The sequence below is a fragment of the Podarcis muralis genome, chromosome 6 (assembly GCF_964188315.1).
Source record: "Podarcis muralis chromosome 6, rPodMur119.hap1.1, whole genome shotgun sequence".
In the NCBI taxonomy this organism is placed as follows: Eukaryota; Metazoa; Chordata; class Lepidosauria; order Squamata; family Lacertidae; genus Podarcis; species Podarcis muralis.
This window is the reverse complement of record NC_135660.1, coordinates 86,265,604-86,286,190: the sequence shown is the minus strand read 5'-3', so window position 1 is coordinate 86,286,190 and position 20,587 is coordinate 86,265,604. Positions and strand designations below refer to the sequence as shown.

Genomic DNA, 20,587 nt, shown 5'->3' with positions numbered 1-20,587 from the left:
GGCAGCCCTATGTATCTATCGTCTGTGAAACGATCCAAGCCAGAAGCAACAGAAAAAAGTTAGCTGCGTCTACAGAACAAAACTCTGGTTTTACACGTATTCAATGAACTCAAGAGCCACAAAATCCTTTCAGAGCTCCCCTGTGTGAACTTCTTAACTGCATTTTGGTTTTCTGCACGAACGCAGGCGAGTTACCTGGTTTAGAAGCTGGCTTTGCTCCCTTTTTGTCTCCCTCTGGCTTTGACTGCTTCTTCTTTGGAGCTTCATCTTCCGAGCTACTTGAATCTGAACTAGAACTGCTGGGTTTCTTCTGCGGTTTTGTTTTCACGGTAGCTTTCTTAACCGGGAGACCTGTTCCCTTCTAACGAGAGAAGTCAGTAAACACCACAAGCCACATTACTTTAGTAATATTTTACATAATATTTAGTTGACTATAACCCTGTCTTCAGCAAAAGTTGGTGTGATGGCCTGGGATTCGGACTCGGATGCTGAACCTCAGGAATCCCAGCCTGCACAGGATTCCCCGCCTCCAGAACCAGTTGAGCCAGGGCTGGATCCTCAGGTGCAGGCACCAGCTGAGTCTGCTCTGGCTCCTGAGGTGATGGGGGACCCATTGCCTGCAGGTGCTCCACTCTCAGCCCCGTCAGGGGACGTTGAGGTTGCCTCTGGGTCCGGTAACCCTCCAGTCTCTCTTGAGCTGCGGAGGCTCAGGGCAGAGAGAACTAAGTTCCTGCAGGAGGAGTGCTCGCCTCCAGGCCAGGAGAGGCGAGTCACCTGAGGATCGGGGCCACCCTATGCCTTGGGGCAGATAAAAGCTAGCCAGCCCCAGTCCCAAGTTGCGCGAGCAACATTGTTGGTAGCCAGTTCCTGCCTGTACCCTGTCCTGCTTTTCTGCCAGAGCTCCTGACCTCACCCGACTCCCTGCCCTGCTCCCAGCTTCAGGTTTTATGGACTACCTCCATGTTGCACCTTCGATCTCGGACTGGACTTGGACCTCGCCTCTCGGTTAGCCCACAGGACCAGCACAGTTGGTCTTAACAGCATATCCTGGAGTGCAGCCTTGCTTGGCCTAAACGCTCAAATGCCCATTCTGCTTTTCACACAACATCAACCCATTCTATGTTTTCCCAGGGAAGCAAAGCCATGTGAATGTTACCAGTCCAGTGTCATAGTAGAGGAGCGCTCCACCCTTCTCTGCTCTCACTAGGGTACATTTGCTGGCAACTTCATGAGTAAGTTACAAATACATGTCAGAAGCCTGGAGGATGGGGTCCAATACACTTTCATAAGAGCCCATGGTCTCCATTTAACAGTTTCCCAAAGCTGGGTCTCCAGCTGTTTCTGGACTACAACTCCCATCATCCCTAGCTAGCGGGACCAGCTGTCACGGATGATGGGAATTGTAGTCCAAAAACTGCTGGAGACCCAACTTTGGGAAAGCCTGATTTAACGCCTCTATTATTCCATGTTCATATTTTAAGACATTCCACCCTCAAACTGTGTACACAGAGTATATTCAAAACCAGCACTTTCAGAATTATAGCTTCAATAAATCCATACCCAACAAGGGACTCCTAGACACTTGGAACAACCAGGAGACCCATAGCAGAGGATTCCAGGAAATGTTCTAGTGTGCATGCTTATTTTACGTAGGGCGCTGGCCACTATTGGACGCCACCACTGTTCCATATGAAACAAGAGGGCAGTGTAGAATATACAGCACATATTTCTGCCCCTATGCGTTGCAGGTTAAGATGAACAATGGTGGCCTCACTGGCTTTCAGAGAAGATTGCCAACATTACGGATTTAACAGAGGAATCACAGGGTTCCCTAGAATATCTTTGGAAATCCTCTGTGCAGTAAAGCTTCCCTGGAGGAGAACAGGGCATCACAACTTCAGCTGGTTCCCCTTGCTTCCTTTAAAACCCATCCCTTACTGCCCAATCCCCCCCCCCCCCCCCCCCGCAAACCCTTTCCAGAACAACCCTCATTTCTACTGACGTCGTGTCCTGGCCTTTACTTCCACCCAATATCCAAAATTATCTGCCACCATGTTTTAAAAGTTTTGGATAAAGGTTAAGGGTTCTTTGTAAGCGACCAAGCATAAATCTTAGGGGCATAGTAACCGTTTTTCGCCTTCGCATTATTTTCTATCCTAAACAAGAATGTCATTGTTATTAAGAACACTTATAATAATAAAAAACAGGGCTGGCCAGCTTACAGAGCCATATGAGTTTCCATGTTTTGTAGCTTTCAGGGCATCTTTAGGACTTTTCAAGACTTAGGAGGAGCAAGGGCAAGAATCTCACCTTTGCTGATGACTTCTTCTCTTGCTCTGAATCGGAAGAGTCGCTGGAATCATCACTGCTGCTCTCAGGAGCTGCCTTTGCTGGCACTTTGGTTACAGCAGCAGGCTTGGCTGCTAGATTTGGGGTGGGGAGAAAAAGAAAATACTGAGTTATTTAGAAAGGAATCTAGCCCCATCTTCTTTATCTTAATGGCAGACAGCAGTCAGCAAAAGTTGCTATTGCAAAGAGCACCCCCTCAAAAAAAACAAAAAAACAAACAAAAAAAACCAACAAACACAAAAAAACCCACTTCTTCCCACCCTAGGAACAGATTATTTTAACCCTAAAATAAAGTTACGTTTGCATGTGTTGGTTTTAATATCAGTCGTGTAAAAGACACCCCTCAGTTTGGGTTGGATTTTGTTTCCTTCCCCCAAAAAACCTTCACGTGGATTTACGTGATTTCCATATTTTCCCCTACTTGCTGAGTAAAGGTAAAGGTAAAGGGACCTCTGACCATTAGGTCCAGTCGTGGCCGACTCTGGGGTTGCGGCACTCATCTCGCTTTATTGGCCGAGGAAGCTGGCGTACAGCTTCCGGGTCAACATGACTAAGCCGCTTCTGGCAAACCAGAGCAGCACACGGAAACGCCGTTTACCTTCCCGCCGGAGCAGTACCTAGTTATCTACTTGCACTATGATGTGCTTTTGAACTGCTAGGTTGGCAGGAGCAGGGACTGAACAACGGGAGCTCACCCCGTCGCGGGGATTCGAACCGCCGACCTTCTGATCGGCAAGTCCTAGGCTCTGTGGTTTAACCCAGAGCGCCACCCGCGTCCCTACTTGCTGAGTAGGACTCCTTAAAGAATCTACAGCCCCCCTTACCTAATATTCTTTGGCCATGGACTTCCAACTGCTTTGAGTTATGTTTATGATAAACATTACGGTATAGTGGCTGACGGAGCCTTTACTCTAGGGCACTGAATAACTTATTTGCTCTGGATTGTTCAAGGAGCACGTGATCCGTATCCAAATGTGGACAGAAACAACAGGAGGCGAAAGGCGTTTCCACACACAAGTGATGCAATTGGGCTACTCCTTATGGAAGCAAAATCAGCACCTAAGTATGAAGCACCTTATCTGCATACTGGAGCAAACTAGCAAAATTTACCTAGTTTTTTAGCTGGGGGCTTCTCATCTTCACTGGAGCTGTCAGAAGAACTGGATGAAGATTCTTTCTTTGCCTTCTTCGCTGGTGGGCCATTGGGAACAGCTTGTCTTTTTTTGGCTTCAGGCGACCTAAAGGAAAACACCACAATCACTGCTGTGTAACTGAGCTGCGTGTGAGGTTTGTCCGTGACCCCAAGTGCTGGTGGAAAGGCAACAGTATTAAGTTTTCTGTTCCTAAGAACACAAGAAGAGGCTGCTGGATTACTTCCTCGGTCTCGGTCCAGTATATCTGAAGGAGCGTCTCCTCCCCCATCGTTCTGCCTGGACACTGAGGTCCAGCTCCGAGGGCCTTCTGGCGGTTCCCTCACTGCGAGAGGCCAAGTTACAGGGAACCAGGCAGAGGGCCTTCTCGGTAGTGGCGCCCGCCCTGTGGAACGCCCTCCCATCAGATGTCAAAGCGATAAACAACTACCTGACATTCAGAAGACATCTGAAGGCAGCCCTGTTCAGGGAGGTTTTTAATGTGTGACATTTTAGTGCATTTTTCATCTTTGTTGGAAGCCGCCCAGAGTGGCTGGGGAAACCCAGCCAGATGGGCGGGGTACAAATAATAAAATTATTATTAATTATTATTATTATTATTATTAGTTTTTTGCACACCTCTTGGAGATTATTGTAACTGAGTGAAACGGTCTCCCTTGGGAGGTTATGAGAGCCAGTATGGTGTAGTGGTTAAGAGCGGTAGACTCGTAATCTGGTGAACCGGGTTCACTTCCCCGCTCCTCCACATGCAGCTGCTGGGTGACCTTGGGCCAGTCACATTTCTCTGAAGTCTCTCAGCCCCACTCACCTCACAGAGTGTTTGTTGTGGGGGAGGAAGGGAAAGGAGAATGTTAGCCACTTTGAGACTCCTTTGGGTAGTGATAAAGCGGGATATCAAATCCAAACTCTTATTCTTATTCTTATTACTTAGGCCAATGGCCCGTCTAGTCCAGCACCCACTTCTGACAATGGCCGACCAAGTGTCTGTGAGAAAACCTGCAAGCAGGATTCAAGCACAACAGCACTGCCCCCTCCTGTGGTTTCTCACATCCGGTATTTAGTTTTTAAATCCTCTCTCCCAGCTCCTTCACTAACGAATCAAAAGCTCCATCTTGTGGAGGGAAAGACAGGCAAGAAGAAACAGCAGCCAAAAAAGAATGCAGGACTGGCTGAACGAAAACAGGAAACAGAGGTATAACTATTGCCGTTTTAGGATCCAGCAAGATCTATTGAACTGAATTTGGTTTCCTTTCTTGTAGACATGGGTAGGACTGCATTGTTGGCTACCACAGTGCACCTACTTTGAGAGAGCGGAATCCTTTCGTTCTTGGCTTTGGTTCAACATCTGGAATAACCAGGAAGGTCCTGTTACCTCCTTCTGAGCACCACAGAACTCCCTGGATTTCAGGGTGGGGTGTCTTCGCATCAGTGCTGAACAGACTTCCCTCCCCTCGCAAATACAGTGGTACCTCAGGTTAAGAACTTAATTCGTTCCGGAGGTCTGTTCTTAACCTGAAACTGTTCTTAGCCTGAAGCACCACTTTAGCTAATGGGGCCTCCTGCTTCTGCTGCGCCGCTGCTGCATGCTTTCTGTTCTCATCCTGAAGCAAAGTTCTTAACCCGAGGTAATATTTCTGGGTTAGCGGAGTCTGTAACCTGAAGCGTATGTAACCCAAGGTACCACTGTAGTGGTAGCTCCATATCCACATGGGTGGGTGGGTGTTACTCCTGATTTCTCAAGTATGCACAAACAGGAACTGCACATTTTGGGGTTTTTTGGGGGGAGCGGGAACTGCATTTTAAATTGGTCCTCATGCTAACAATGATTAAAATTGAACAATCGTTGCTAGACAGCTGTGTGATAAAAACACGTGCATCGGGCACACACAAATAACAGGATGTGCAGAACTACATCCATTTGCACAAGCGCAATGTGAAAACCTCACCCCACTCCAAAGCTTGTGAATTGGTACACTTAGCTTACTTTTACAACGAAGTTTACTCACAAAGCAACCCAGGACAAATAAAGAGAATGCATGGGCATATATATTTGTACCAATATTGGTGGTTCTCATCCCTCAGCAGTTGGATTTAGATTTGTCAAGGTCAACAGAACCAGTTTAAAAGAAGAACATATGGTTCTCCTCTGATCCCAGGGCAGGATCTGAAGACATGTGCAGCAGCTGGATCTGGTCAGTGTCTGAATAGGAGACCTCCTGATGATCCATGATAGAGGCATACAAATGCAATCAATAAATAAATACATATTCATCCCCTGTCTTCATGTGGATAAAGACGGCAAAGAATAATGTGCCTTTGAAAAGCATGTCCTATGAGATTAATGCCACCAGTGAATCAACTAGTGTAGCAAGCATTTTGGGGGGAAATAATACGTTTGATAAACATTTCACTTATGGTATTTTACCATAAACATCCAGATGTGCACATTTATTCGTAAGTAGTCCCGTTGACTTTTAATATGTATTACCTCACCATGTGTGCTTTGTGGATCACCCACAGCCGGTCTGCAAATTTCCATCTGCATACTGGCATTGCTACAAATATGCAATTCCGCCCCCTCCCCTGAATTCCTGCTTTATAGTAGGGCCTGTGTGGCTGCTTAAGCTTAGCAATGCATTAGGAGCAACGGAGACAAGTTAGAACAGCTTTAAAAAAACACATGGTGAAACCAATCAAACGTAGGCTAGACCTATGTTAGGACTTCCTTTGAGGCACTGATGATATCAAAGAATTCATACTCCTTGTGTTTTTCCAATTGGTGAAGCATTTTTTATAGGCAAGTCCTGAGTCTGATTCACCAGAACTACCCACACTCAGATTCCTAGTTTGGCATCCAGGGAGAGAGAGGGAGAGGGGGAGAGAGAGAGAGAGACTGACAATGAACAGCTTTACTAAAACAAACAAACAAACAAACAAACAGGTAACCAATGAAAAATTGCTTGGAACCAACAGGCAGTGATTCTCTCTGAAAAACTATACTACTTACTTCAGCCAGTAGTTGAAGACATCAAGGAGAGAAGCGGCATTGGGGTCTTGTTTTGTCTGAAATGCAAACAACGCAAAAATGATAAAATATGGGGGGGAAACACACCTTTTTGACAGTAAGTTATGATGCTTGGGGGGGGGGGGACCAGTCTGCCCTCCTTGCAAGCAAGCACCATGTGCAGCGAATTCTGGAGCCTCCTGCTGCCACCCTGGGCTCCTCAGATAATCCACTCTCCCCACCCCCACCTCAAAGTAAATGCACTTTGCCTCAGTCCATTAGCACATTTCCTTCCTCCTTAATCAATTACTTACCACTCCCTCATATACACAGTGCCTTAAAGATTGCTTTGTAAAACTTTGTGGTACTCAGATGAAGGGTGGTATAGAAATTTAATGTATAAATAAATAGGATTATCTAACTTCCACAGAAGCCCACAGATCACTTTCATCCCACATGAGGGTGTGTCATTTTAGGGGGTGAAACTTAATTTCTGTGAATTTATTCAATGAGGGGCCTTAAATGTATGTTTCTGGTTGTGAGGAATTCAAATCTGCTATTGCTTTTGTGACTGGACAACATCTAGCTTGGGAAGTCTACCAAGCACATAACTGCTTTCGGAAAAACAATTTTAATTTCGCCTTCTGAAAATGTCAGGTGAATGATAAAAGTAATATGAATATGGAATAGAACCGCAAGTACTTGGCAACAGGTTTTTTTTACGACTCTACGCCATTTTGCACACGTTCTACTTACCAAGCCAACTAAATTCTAATAATTTAACCCCAACACACCTTGGGATTCCCCAGCCACGTGACAAGGTTTCGCGCCCCTTATTTTGGAAAGGCGGAAGTTGCAAAAACTCCACGTCCCCTAGCCCGGCCCCCCACGTGCGCAGAGATGAGAAACATCTGCCGCCGTCGCCTCTCCACGCGAGGAGGCTGCCCCCCCAACTGTTTTCCCTTTGCAACTGCCATCACGCCCCCAACCAGCCCTTTCAGTTCAGGATCTGAACCCAGACCTCCAAATATGGAGTCGTGTCCCCCCCCCCCCACTTCACCTGGCGAGATCTCCCCTAGGAACGTCCATATTTTCACCGGATAAATGTTGGAGGATATGGCACGCTGCTGGCGGGGGAAGAGGCCTGACCCCGAGACCCCTCTCCCTTCTCCAGGGATTTCATGCATCCCTGTCGCCTCCATACGCGCACGCACGCGCCGACCCCCGACCCCCAAAAAGCAACAGCAACAGCCTCACCACGCCGGCCGCTTTCCCGAAAGCCCGCGCCGCCCCCTCGAAATGGTTTTCTTGCAGGAAGGCGAAGACCAGCGGGAACAAGTCGCTCGGCACCACGCGCGCCTTCGCCATGTCGCCGCCGGAAAAGGAAGCTGGAGCCCGGCACCGGATATTTAACAAAAAACGCCGCGCGCGGACACGCGAGCGTGCGCGTGCACAAGAGCACACATCCTAGTTTTTATTGATTTGAAAAGCAGTGGCTCCCGTCAACAACAACAACAAAACCCACCACCCCAAAACATACAGATAGGGAAAAGTATCAAGGGACACCGCGCAAAATTCAATCGACTTTTCGCTCTCGCTCTCTCCCTCCCCGCTACTGCAACCAAAGGGAGAGCTGGCCTCCCCTTATTTTGGGATTATTTTAAAAAGAGAGATGTCTGGGATCTTGGGGTTTTAATTGGGCACTATCTGACTATTTTTATTATTATTACTTATAAAAAAAAGCAGCTCCGCCAGCGGCTTGGCGCAACCTTTGGCGTTTTTGCGCCGACGCGGTGGGATTTTACGCAGCGCGTAAACGATTGGGAAGTCCAAAGCGTCTTGATTTCAGAAGTGAATGTTTCGGTTGTCGAGCCCACGGTGGATATTTAGTTTATTTGTTTGCTACACGAGAATATAAGACGACCGTTGAATTGTTTGTGGATAGAGGGATATAGCATGTTCAGCCAGCATGGTTCATATCGCCAGGGATGATGGGAAATGTAGTCCAGGAACACCTGACGGCCGACACGTTGACTACTTCTTTCTTTACCTTGGAAAAGGCGGTAGGTGGCGAGCTCCCGTTAGGGTTTCAATGGTAGCCCAAAGGGAAAATCTGTGCCGCGGGAGCCCTTAACTCGAAGGGTTTCTGATGTGGCTAGCAATGCTCTTTCTTACACTGATGCACGAACCAGAGCAAAAACCGGAGTTAAACTGGTTTAAAGCGACAGACATTCCAAGGAATATTGGCTGCAGATAATGCTAAGCGCCGTTATCATTCTCAAAATTAGGTTCAGACAGGTGGGGAGACGGCAGAACTAAACATGTATATGTGTTGAGAAGCATGGGTCTAGCCAGGATTTATTTTACAGGGAGTAGGCATTATGTGTGTGTGTGGGGGGGGGGAACAGAGTTATCTGTGATACAATTGGTCAGTTAGTTAAGTATTTCTATTTATTTACTTGATTGGGGGTGCAGCTGCCCCTCACTGCACCCCCCTGGATACACCCATGTTGAGAAGTGCATATGCCAGATTATTTACTTATTTATATTGTATTCAGCACTATTTTTCTAGAAAAAGAGGTGCCAGAACTCACCATTAATGCTTTCCTTGTTCTCTTATAAAGGTAATGGCACTCACCTCAGAGATGCCAGAACTGAGTTCTGCTGAGTTCTGACTGAAAAAAGGTACCTCGGGTTAAGAACTTAATTCGTTCTGGAGGTCCGTTCTTAACCTGAAACTGTTCTTAACCTGAAGCACCACTTTAGCTATTGGGGCCTCCCACTGCTGCTGCACTGCCGCCACACAATTTCTGTTCTCATCCTGAAGCAAAGTTCTTAACCCGAGGTACTATTTCTGGGTTAGTGGAGTCTGTAACCTGAAGCGTATGTAACCCAAAGTACCACTGTATTTATAATCCACCAAGGAACCTAGGGTAATGTCTCCCTGTCTCCATACTAGTCTCACAATAACCCCGTGAAGTAGGTTAGGCTGAGAGACAGTCACTGGCCCAAGGCCACCCAGTGGGCTTTGTTACTGAGTTGGAATTTGAATCCAGAGCTCCCAGGTTCTAGGTTCTTGGTTTAATATGACTTAGAAATTTTGTTCACAACAACTGAGGCTTATATGAGAGAGTGGGTGGGATGTTTTTTATTGTATTTCTCTTTCCTCTTGTTTTTAACATATCGATATGGGGTATATTGTCTGTTTATTGTAAGTTGCTTTCTGTTGCCGTGGGCAAGATAAAGCGACTAACAATTTTGTTGTATCTAACAATACATAATAACAGTAAGTCCTGCTGGACTCAGTGAGTCCCCACACACAAACAGACCCAGACCCTGTGTTTGTCACCCCAGGCCTTTCTCTATGTCCTTCCTCCCTGAGAGGGGGCGGTGGCAACACAAGAATGGGCCTTTTTAGTGGTAGCTCCCTGATTGTGGAATGCTACCCCTAGGGAGGCTCTCCTGGCACCTTCACTACATATCTTTAGGTGCCAAGTGAAAACGCTCCTCTTTACCCAGGCATTTGGCCATTAAATAATCTATGGCCTGTTATTCTCATGCTCTGCATTATTTTATTATTATTATGCTCCATAAATTATAATAATGTTGTACTCTGCCCTGGCATCTTTGGATAAAAGATGGTACATAAATCAAATAATTCAACACCCTTTTGAGTGCATTGCTCTGAGATGGCCAACGATGGGCACTGCCGTTCCAAGACCAAAATCAACCACAGGTAAAAGTGTGTGTTCAGTCTGATAGGATGACCTGTCCTTCTTATTAGGGGTGTTGTAACACCTCCTTCATAAAGTCAGGTATGAAACCCCCACGCATCAAGAATAGCATAGCCCAGACTTTTCCACACGGGGGGGGGGGGGTGTACTAGTTTTGTTTTGCATATTACTACTATCTGGTAAGGCAAGGCAGGGATCGGGTCTATTTCCCCGGGCTATGTTTTAAAAATTAAATTAAATTAAAAACCCATCCTTCTCAGAGGACGTCAGGGTGATATACCACCACGGGGTATCTCCCCCCCCCCCACACCTCCGAGAAGCGGTTGGCTCCCACCCCCCATTTACTTTCGTGCAGGAGAGAGTGGAAAGGGAGGAAGTGGTCTCCGCCCTCAGCCAGGCTCTTGCAGAGGCGCGCAGGGAGCCAGCCCTTCCGCTTCTCTCTCTCCCTCTCTCTGTCCCGCAGCGCCCACGGGGCCAGGCGCCCCGCGCGATTAGCGGGAGCGCCCCGTCGGTTTTCCTCCTCTGGCTGCCGGCCGGAGCTCGGCTTCCCCGAGGCCAAGAAGTCCGGCATGGCGGCGGCGGCGGCGGCAGCTCCAGGTAAGTGCGCTTTCTGAGGAGCGCTTTCCGTGGCGCGCAAAGCCGGAGCCGGACGCCTCCCTACCCCGGCGAAGGGGGCAGAGCAGCCTGGGGGTTCACAAGCTCCCTTCGCCGCCCTACAGACCGCCTTGTAGAGGTTTTTTTTTGGGGGGGGAGCACGAGTTGGGTTCTGCGATGTTAAAGTTTGAGGCGCCTTCCTTAACCGAAAAAACTGGTGGCCACCCCGAGGACCGAGGAAGCCCTTTCGAAAGCCATGTTTCCTTTCTCCAGCCCAGACCCGGCTGCTTGGTCAGTTTGACCTCGGCAATAGAAGCCCTAAAAGTGCGCTTTGACCAATCTCACTAAATCGATGCAGATCAGGTGGGACAATTAGATCCCCGTCTGTCCTACTTGATCACTTTCCCAACTATTATATAGATGTGTATGTTGGTTCATACATTCTGCTGATCCAGTGTTGCAGTATGTTTAGTCGGAAGGAAATGCCCCAAAGACTTCAAGTCCTACCAGATGCTTAGGATTGTAGTACTGTATTGCAATCCAATCCTATGCATGTTTACTCAAGAGCAAGCCCTGTATATCCAGTGGGGCTTCCTCCCAGCTAACTGTGCCGCACACAGTCGTGTTCTATGCATAGCTAGGCGCACCTGTGCTCAGTGACGTTAAGAATGACTGTCTCTGCATAAGATTGCTACTTAGCATCCTGATCCTGTGCATATTTATTTGGGGAATTAGCTCATAAATTTCGCTCATCTAAATTAAGCTTGCTGTCAAGTAAGAACTGCAGTCTTACAGCGCAATCTGTTCTATACGTGTCTGTTCAGAAGCAAATCCCACTGACTCCAGTAGGGTCTAGAGGACTGCAGCCTTAATCTCTTATTGTTAGATTTCTCATATAATTTTACCTGGACTCTCATATGTAGTCAGGGTGTTAAAAGTTTGGGCTGTTGAAGTTACCCCCCTCCCTCCCATGCTGGCCTCTAAAACTCTCACTCAGAATAATCTTGACAGTTATGAATCAGCAGTTCAAGGTCCTTTCTTGTTTCGATATGCGGATTGGGTAACCCTAATGGTTAGGGATTGTTTTTGGACGTGATCGAGCTTGGCAGCACTTCTCAGTTGCTTCACTTGTGTTCACTGGAGTTCCACTGCTGAATTGGGGACTGAGCACTGCCAATTTAAAAAAGGCATTAGACAGGCTTGCTGAGCTTGTTGCTGTAGTCCGATGTAAGCAGCAGAATGGTGGTTTGCATCGGACTGAGCATCATTCCAAGGGTGGCTTCACATATTAGCAGGATAGGATGTGTGCCCTGTGCAAGGCCAGCCACAACTAGCTTTATTTAAATCAATTGTCTTCTCTGCATCCCCAAGTCTGCTAAAGACTGCAGTCTGAGGCAGAAAGCACAAGTGAGTTTCTCTTCCTTTTTTGTCTGTGTGCTTCCGTGAGAGTAATTTACAAAGAGGGAACTCATGCATGTCCCTTATGGCGAGCTGCATGAGCTATTCTCACATGAGGATCACACCCACATTACCCAGAAGCGCATACAAAGGAAGTACAATGCAGTGGTATGTGAAATTATAGCTATTTTAATTCCTGTTTATTGTGTGCATATATTGGCATTCAGTGCATCAAATTCCTCAAGGTGGCTCACATTTCAAATAAATTAATGCAACGAGAAGACCTTGCCTGCTTTCCCAAGCTATCATGGCTGTGTTCTAGCAACATAGGACCAAACTACTATACATGTATGATGGGAAGAGTCATGGCTGGAATGACTGATGCTGTATCAAAACAGCAGGGAGAAGTCTGATAACTTAGTGCAGTGTCAAGCCTATGCCAACACTCCCTTCTCAGATCAACTTAGCAGACCCTTGTTGCTGCTTTGAAGCCAATAAAAAATATTGGGAGATCTGATTACAAATCTTCAACATCAAATGCAGTCAGATTCTTATTCACCCTATACTTCCAAGACAATACAGTGGTGCCTCGCAAGACGAAATTAATCCGTTCCGTGAGTCTCTTCGTCTTGCGGTTTTTTCGTCTTGCTAAGCACGGCTATTAGCGGCTGTTAACGGCTTAACGGCTTTAAGAAAAAGGAAACAAACTCGCAAGAACTCGCAAGACGTTTCGTCTTGCGAAGCAAGCCCATAGGAAATTTGTCTTGCGGAACAACTCAAAAAATGGAAAACCCTTTCGTCTAGTGAGTTTTTCGTCTTGCGAGGCATTCGTCTTGCGGGGCACCGCTGTATGAAGTATTCGCTGGACACAGGCAACCATGGCAAAATATAGACAGCTAAAAGTCTTGTAATACCTTGTGGGAGTGCCCGGTCCACCCATTAGGCTACTGCCTTGGGAAATAAAGGACAGCCTCTTGAAGGCTGAACACAATGCACCCATAGCCCAGCTCAAGTCATGCTTCATTGGGGCTAGCCCTACCATTAGGCAAAGTGAACCAACCACCTCAGGCAGCAGATGCTGGGTGCCAGTGTTGGCGGCTGCCTTGCTGTTTCTCTTATTTCCCCTCTGGGAAGAGAGCTATGTACCCTATGTGACATATTCTGGCCCCTGCAAGCTAACCTACTGCATTTGTTGTGAAGGATACTACCCCACTGCCAGCAGTGAATTAAGAATCACTTCCCAGTCCAGTCAGCTTCTGTATGTTGACTAAAGAGAGCCACCATCTTGTCTTTCACCTCAGGAAGCAAAAGGTTTTGGCTCAGCCCTGTGCTACATCCCTACAAAATGAGAAAGGAGTCAAGGGCGATTGAAAGCGCCATGGGACCAGGTTCCCGGGAGCAGATAAACTTTCCTCACGTGTACTTTTCTTCCTGAAAGTTCTTTTTAAAGCCTTTTTGCTCCCTGCGGGGGCTGCTCTGCTCATGGGGAACTTATCCCATCGCTTTCTGTTTGGCACCTTTCAAAATGGGGAAATGCCCCCTTTGGTGGGGTTATGAACCTCTCATAGGCCTTAGGTACAGAAGTTGGGTTATAGAGCAGGCTGAGGGCACAGGAGTGCAGGGCCAGCATAGCTGAAGGAAGAGCTGGAGAGAAAGGAAGTTGGTGTGAGGTAAAAACGGGCTGATGAGAGAGGGCCCCTGATAAGGCCAAGAGAGGGTGTGTGCTATGGCGTGGCTGGGAGTGCATTCCCTCCAACATTTCTCTGATAGAAATAGAGACATTCTGCATCAGGAAGCTTCTCCCGCATTTGACCTTGCCTCAAACATATACAGTGGTGCCTCACACTCCCTTCTCAGATCAACTTAGCAGACCCTTGTTGCTGCTTTGAAGCCAATAAAAAATATTGGGAGATCTGATTACAAATCTTCAACATCAAATGCAGTCAGATTCTTATTCACCCTATACTTCCAAGACAATACAGTGGTGCCTCGCAAGACGAAATTAATCCGTTCCACGAGTCTCTTCGTCTTGCGGTTTTTTTCGTCTTGCGAAGCACGGCTATTAGCGGCTTAGCGGCTATTAACGGCTTAGCAGCTTAGCGGCTATTAACGGCTTAGCAGCTTTAAGAAAAAGGAAACAAACTCGCAAGACGTTTCGTCTTGCGAAGCAAGCCCATAGGGAAATTCGTCTTGCGGAACGACTCAAAAAACGGAAAACCCTTTCGTCTAGCGAGTTTTTCGTCTTGCGAGGCATTCGTCTTGCGGGGCACCACTGTACATCATATACACTTATTCATCTGCCGCCTTGAGCCAATGACAACCTCTCAGCCTAGCCTCCCTCACAGGATTGTTGTAAAGAAAAGAAATGTGTGAGGGAAGGGATTACGGATAAACCTTCAACAGATATGGAATGAAATAAAATTTTAGCTGCAAGCTGCCTTGAGTCCCTGTCAGGTGGAAAGGCAGGTGACGACGACAACAGAAACCTTGAGAATGATCAGGCGCATACCAGAGAGTAAATCCTGTTGAACTCAGTGGGACTTAGTTCTGAGTAAAAATGCTTAGGATTGCAGTGTAGACAGTGCAAGGTTCCATTAACAATAAAGGAATAAGCACTAAATGCATTTTCTTTTTTTTTTTTTCTTTTTCTTTTAAATGGTTGCCTGCAATTAAATAATTAAAAGTGGATTGGTGACCCTTTCCTTAAAAATGATAGGAAGGGCTTCGTCGGCCAGCTTCACCATTTCCTTCATTTGGTGCAGGATTTTTATTTGCAGTATAAACAAGACTCCATTTTTGCACCTACATACACACACCACTTTTAATTGTTCTCTGGGATGTGGAGGGGAGGAAAAAGGAAAACCGGGACAGTCTAAGATCAAATCAGAAACCGGGACGGCTTCTGTAATTCCGGGACTGTCCCTGGAAAATAGGGACACTTGGAGGGTATAGGAGTAGATTGAGGGGAGAAGTCCAGAGCCACAATTCGGAGTGGATAGCAGATGGAGAACGAAGTATGGATTTGTCCGCAAAGCAGAGACTTGAGGGAGCAATGCTTGCTGAAGAAACGGAATGAAAGGAAGGAAGGACGAGCCACTGAGCATGTCGAACCTCGGCAAAATCTCCCACAAGGTCTCAAGAAGTTGGCAGAGAAGGAAGGGTTGGAGGACTGGACGTGCTGAGAAGTGTAGAGGACGGTCGCATGAGGAATTTTGTCAGGAATGCTGTCACTGCCATGTTAGCACCTGGCAATTGTAAGGGGTACAAAGAGCTCCAAAAAGTAAGCCTTGGGAGGTTAATTCAATACGTTGATCTAAGCTGCCATGCTTTTCACACAGCAGGCTTCCGGCATAATTGGCTTGTGCTAGGATTTACCATTTTAGCAATTGAGGACTGTCACCCCAACCCTATTCCCTCTTGTCTAGAGGTGCCAGGGCCACCAGGTAACAAGGTTTTATAGTTGGACTGTTGTGTTGTATAATTCCTATACAGCTTGCTGTTTGTTCCAGGATTTCCAAGCTAGGTAAGTTGTTTTCTCCCAGTTTGCACAAAGATCTCTTCCAAGGTGCAGTTTCCTGAAGAAGCCGTGAAGCTTTGATAGCTTTTCTCAATAATTGCAGTGAATTATTAGCACCACAAGATGTTTTGTTATGCATTGCCAGCTGAACAAATGGTAGTCTTTCTTTTACTTCAGCTGTGCTAAAGTTCACATGGCTAAGCTTTTGTTAAATTTTATGAGTAATTGGCACATCTTTAATGCCAAATCTAGCAATCAGGAGGAAGGAGCTTGAGCTGTTAGCTCCAGAACTCACTGGGAGCTTCATTGAGTTTTCTTGCAGTGTATCAACATTATATGTTAATCCCATGATTCTATGCATAAAGGTATAAAAGAACAATTCAGTTTAACAAAAAATGGGGAAATGAAAACCACTTCCTGTGGTTGATCTCCCTACTGTTGATCAAATAGCTCCTTCAACCAACAGTTGCCTGGTAAGAGAATCCCTGCTATATTATGTTCAAAAGGAGAGGCTCATATATTTTTTCTGCACCATAAACTGATGGATGCTTTTGTGTAAAGCTTCTTGGAGTAATAATTCCATGAAGAGTGCTTTCTGTGCTCTAAAGAAATGTAGATTACATGTAACACACAGCAACGATTTGAGCAGAATAATATCAGTTCATGTGTCGTGCATGAGCATGTTCTGCGCATGTCTACGGAACCAAAAGAATTGCTACATTTATTACTTAGAGGCAGATGATTCACAACTATTTATCACATGTAACCGACCGATTTCCAGCACAATGTAAAGACAGAGGATATAACTACTGCTAGATCAAGATATATACTTCTTCTGAGATGAATGCTAAATTATACAGAAGATGTGTCATTTTAATTTTAGGATATTTAAGCAGCCTAAATGGTTTGCGGGATTGTATCTCAATTGCATTGGTAGGTAGGTTGCGCACAAATTGCTAAAAAGTTTTGTTTCACCAGCCCTCATTTCTATGGTTACCAAACACTGGTTTGTTCGTAGTCGTTATTGACACACGTTTGTCCTAATCCTGTTTACCTTGCCCGCTGCTGTGAAGCTTGGTGATTTAACTAGGGCAGGTTAAGATGAGCCACAGGTGTAGTGGTTCGAGTGTTAGGCTAGGACCTGGGAGACCAGGGTTCAAGTCCCTGCCTTGCAGGAATCTTCTTATCTGACATGGGGCTCAAACTCACAACCTTGGGATTATGCTCTATCAACTGAGCAATGTAACAAATAAACAAGATTCCGTTTGTATAATATGTTTACGTTATTTATTCCCTCACAGAAGGACACTCCAGTGCACACAGTGTGCTGATTCTATATGGGAACGACGCCAGTGAATGGTGCAACTACCTTGAGAGCATCTTTCGCTCGTGCCAAGACGTCTGGAGCTATCAAGTGGAGAGCGGAACTACTATTTCCACTGAGGAGCTGGAGCTCTTCAAGAGCAGCAAGTGCATCATTATTCTGCTGTCCTCTGAGCTGGTGCAGAGTTTCTATGTCCCTGATGTCCTTCAGAGCCTGCAGAAGGTTCTCCAGCCCCCCCATAAAGTGGTGAAGCTGTTCTGCGGAATATCAGAATGTGGGAATTATCAAGAATTCTTCAAGGACTGGTCCCAGTGGAAACAGCTTACCTACGATGATGACCCAGATGCCTATGTCGAAGCTGTCATGAAGGCTATTTCAGAAGGAGGTAACCTGGTAATACCTGTTGAAATGTTTGGATTTTGACTGTGGCTTTAAGTCTCTCATCCGCCTCCTCTTCCAACCTCTCAATCATGGGTACCTCATCAGTACCTTACAAACCCTATGAAAATTGCTGCCAGTATTGTAAATTCAGAATGTTTATGGGAAGCTCTATTACCATTTCTTCCTGTTTCTTCCTGTTTATTTAATTATTATTTGCACATATAACTCATCCTTCACTGAATAGTCCTAGGGTTGGCTACAAAAGCATCTCAATTAAAAGCAAGTACAAATCGCCGTTAATAACATAAAATAAAACTACAAAACTAACCACTAATTAAGTTAACGAAACAGCTGAGCAAAACAGCTGTGTAGGAGGAGAGAAGACATCTGTTCAACCAAAGGTGTGCCATGACCAATCGTTGCAAAGCATGCAACGATGGTGTGAAATGCAACTTGAAAGGGAGGTCATTACCCAAAACCTGGGGGCCACTGCAGAGAAGACTCTCTCAGACATGGTATTGCTGCCATCTAAGTCCAAGAGAATAAGAGCCAGAAAACAGGTGATGCCAGCCTTAGTAAGCGAGCATGGATGGAAAATGAAATACTATGTGACCTTATTATATACCAGTATTTGGTAACCATAGAAACGAGGGCTAGTGAAAGTAATGTCAAGTCTTGGTAAAGCCAAACTTCAAATATTGAGCAATTTGCGCACAACCTACCTACCACTACAGTTGTGATACAATCCTGCATACCATTTATGCTGCTTAAATGCCACGAGTTCATTACAATGTCCTTATAGCAAAGTGTGAAGTTTCAGAAGCTTTAGGTATTCTTAAGCTGCTAAAACCTAGGGCTAAAAGCCTAGGGCTTGCCGATCGAAAGGTCGGCAGTTCGAATCCCCGCGGCGGGGTGCGCTCCCGTTGCTCAGTCCCAGCGCCTGCCAACCTAGCAGTTCGAAAGCACCCCCGGGTGCAAGTAGATAAATAGGGACCGCTTTCTAGCGGGAAGGTAAACGGCATTTCCGTGTGCTGCGCTGGCTCGCCAGATGCAGCTTTGTCACGCTGGCCACGTGACCCGGAAGTGTCTCCGGACAGCGCTGGCCCCTGGCCTCTTAAGTGAGATGGGCGCACAACCCCACAGTCTGTCACGACTGGCCCGTACGGGCAGGGGTACCTTTACCTTTACCTTTTAAGCTGCTAAAACATCTGCATGCCTTGAGAGTAGAGCCCTTTAGTGCTGCTGGGACATTGCATTTCCATAACAGGCAATTGGCATGTCTTCTCTACATGAGAACTGCCTACCCACGGAGCCTCCACCTTCCCAGAAATCAAACTCAGTGTTCCCTGCAGTACTCCATAGCCCAAGTGCCAGGGAGTTGAAGAGCACTTGCCCAGTGCTGCTCTTTGGACCCGACCATGCAGGTGGGAACGAAAGCACTGTAATATAATGCCTCCGATGCCCATCCTGAACATTCGGTCAGTGTGGGTACCATTTTGAATGGTATCAAAAGCCAATGAGAGATTGTGTAACAGTAACAGGGTCCTCTGTCTCTCAGTAAAAAACCATTCAACTGGATGACCAAAACTGATTCCAGGCCTGAGCCCAGAACGATGTACACTTGCATTTGCTCCACCACTACCCTCTTCACCATCTTTCCCCCCAAATTAGTGTTGGTTGGTAGTTACTACACACCATTGTGTGGGCTGTTTAAGGAGCGGACTCTTTCTGAGGATGCATCAATCACAACATCCTTGGCCCACCTGGTCACCCCACTCTGGCTAGCTTTAGGCAGCCAGGGAGAGCAGGGGCCCCAGAGGGCATATGGTCGGATGCACTGCTGCAAGTATCCTGTCCACGTCACTGGGCCACACCAGCAGGAAACGATCCCTTGAAACTGGGCCAGATGTAGCATTGGGCACTGCAACCAGATTTTATGAGTTGTTACGAAGTCAAGAGACTTTGTCAGAGCAGCTCAGAGATAGTCACCATGTGCTACAAAGTTCAACATGCCCAAATCTGGGTTAACTAATCTCTGGACCACATGGAACAACTCGACCAGGCAGCTCCTTGAGGATACCAGCAGAGAAGTATACCTCAAGGACCGCCTCTTTCCATATGAACCTACCCGGACCCTGAGATCAACTTCTGAGGCCCTTCTTTCTGTGCCTCCTCCTTGAGAGGTCCGGAGGGTGGCAACATGAGAACGGGGCCTTCTCTGCAGTGGCTCCCCATCTGTGGAATGCTCTCCCCAGGCAAGTTTGCCTGGCGGCTTCATTATGCACCTTTAGGCGCCCGGCAAATAGGTTCCTCTTTAACCATGCCTTTGACTGATTGACATCCAATACCCTTTTAAAAAGTGTTGTGGGGGGGCGTGGGGCAATCACACAGGGTCCCCGGACGTTTGACGGTCTATTGATCCCTGTGCCACCACTATGATCACTTTCCCGCTGCCGCCAACCCGTTTCTCTTGGGTACACACTGAGTCCAGACAGTTGTTAACATTAAAAGAAATAATCAAGTTTATTTTATGAGCATGAACAAGTTTATGGTTTCAGATAATTTTTCTTGTCAGTTTCTTAATCTTAGTTTCTATACCGGCCTATACCTTTCCTAATAACTGCTAACTGATTATCCCAACTGTCTATCTGACTCCTCCTATCAGTTTCTCTCACAACACAACTCGACCAACCCACAGACTTATCCTCCCTCTTCCTTCTCCAACTCCCAACTAACTTTCCAACAACTCCAACTCTAACTCTAACTCCTCCTCTTGGGTTCCCACTGGCCAATCGCTTCACACTCATTTAACTCTTTCCTTATGACCCACCTAGGAGGGCAAACGCCACAGGGGGGTTATTGTTTTACTTTTGTTTTGATTATGTATTTTGTGATTTGATCTTGTGAACCGCCCTGAGACCTGTGGGCTGTATATAAATTGAATTATCAGCAGCAGCAACAAGAAGAAATATGACTAACACATGTTCGGTTGTATTCAGAGTGAGATTTCCACCACTCGCCATTGTACTCCAGTTGTTAAGATGCTGAGGAATTGTTGCTAAGGTGTGCCTGCAGGAATGTTCAGCATATGCATTTCAGAGGCTTCAAGCCTAAGCATGCTTACTTCCTGCTTAT

At 46.5% G+C, this 20,587-nt stretch overlaps 2 protein-coding genes across 4 annotated transcripts in view; one reads left to right on the top strand and one right to left on the bottom strand.

The window, feature by feature from the left end:
• Positions 1-7,917, bottom strand: part of NOLC1 (nucleolar and coiled-body phosphoprotein 1) — a 20,525-nt gene extending 12,608 nt beyond the window's left edge. The window contains exons 1-5 of the mRNA XM_077930882.1: positions 7,762-7,917; positions 6,508-6,563; positions 3,460-3,587; positions 2,311-2,423; positions 115-361 (exon numbers count right to left, since the gene is read on the bottom strand). Of these exons, the coding sequence (XP_077787008.1) occupies positions 115-361; positions 2,311-2,423; positions 3,460-3,587; positions 6,508-6,563; positions 7,762-7,872 (655 nt within the window). The 5' untranslated portion in view covers positions 7,873-7,917. The remainder of the gene's footprint in view (positions 1-114; positions 362-2,310; positions 2,424-3,459; positions 3,588-6,507; positions 6,564-7,761) is intronic.
• Positions 7,918-8,025: 108 nt separating this feature from the next.
• PIK3AP1 (phosphoinositide-3-kinase adaptor protein 1) overlaps positions 8,026-20,587 on the top strand; it is a 47,673-nt gene continuing 35,111 nt past the window's right edge. Inside the window, exons 1-2 of one of the 3 annotated variants that reach the window (XM_028729007.2) lie at positions 8,026-8,567; positions 17,049-17,456. In XM_028729007.2, the coding sequence (XP_028584840.2) occupies positions 8,474-8,567; positions 17,049-17,456 (502 nt within the window). In that variant the 5' untranslated portion in view covers positions 8,026-8,473. Of the gene's footprint in view, positions 8,568-10,594; positions 10,836-17,048; positions 17,465-20,587 lie in introns of those variants that run through there. The other 2 variants (XM_028729008.2, XM_077930674.1) reach the window with 2 other exon arrangements.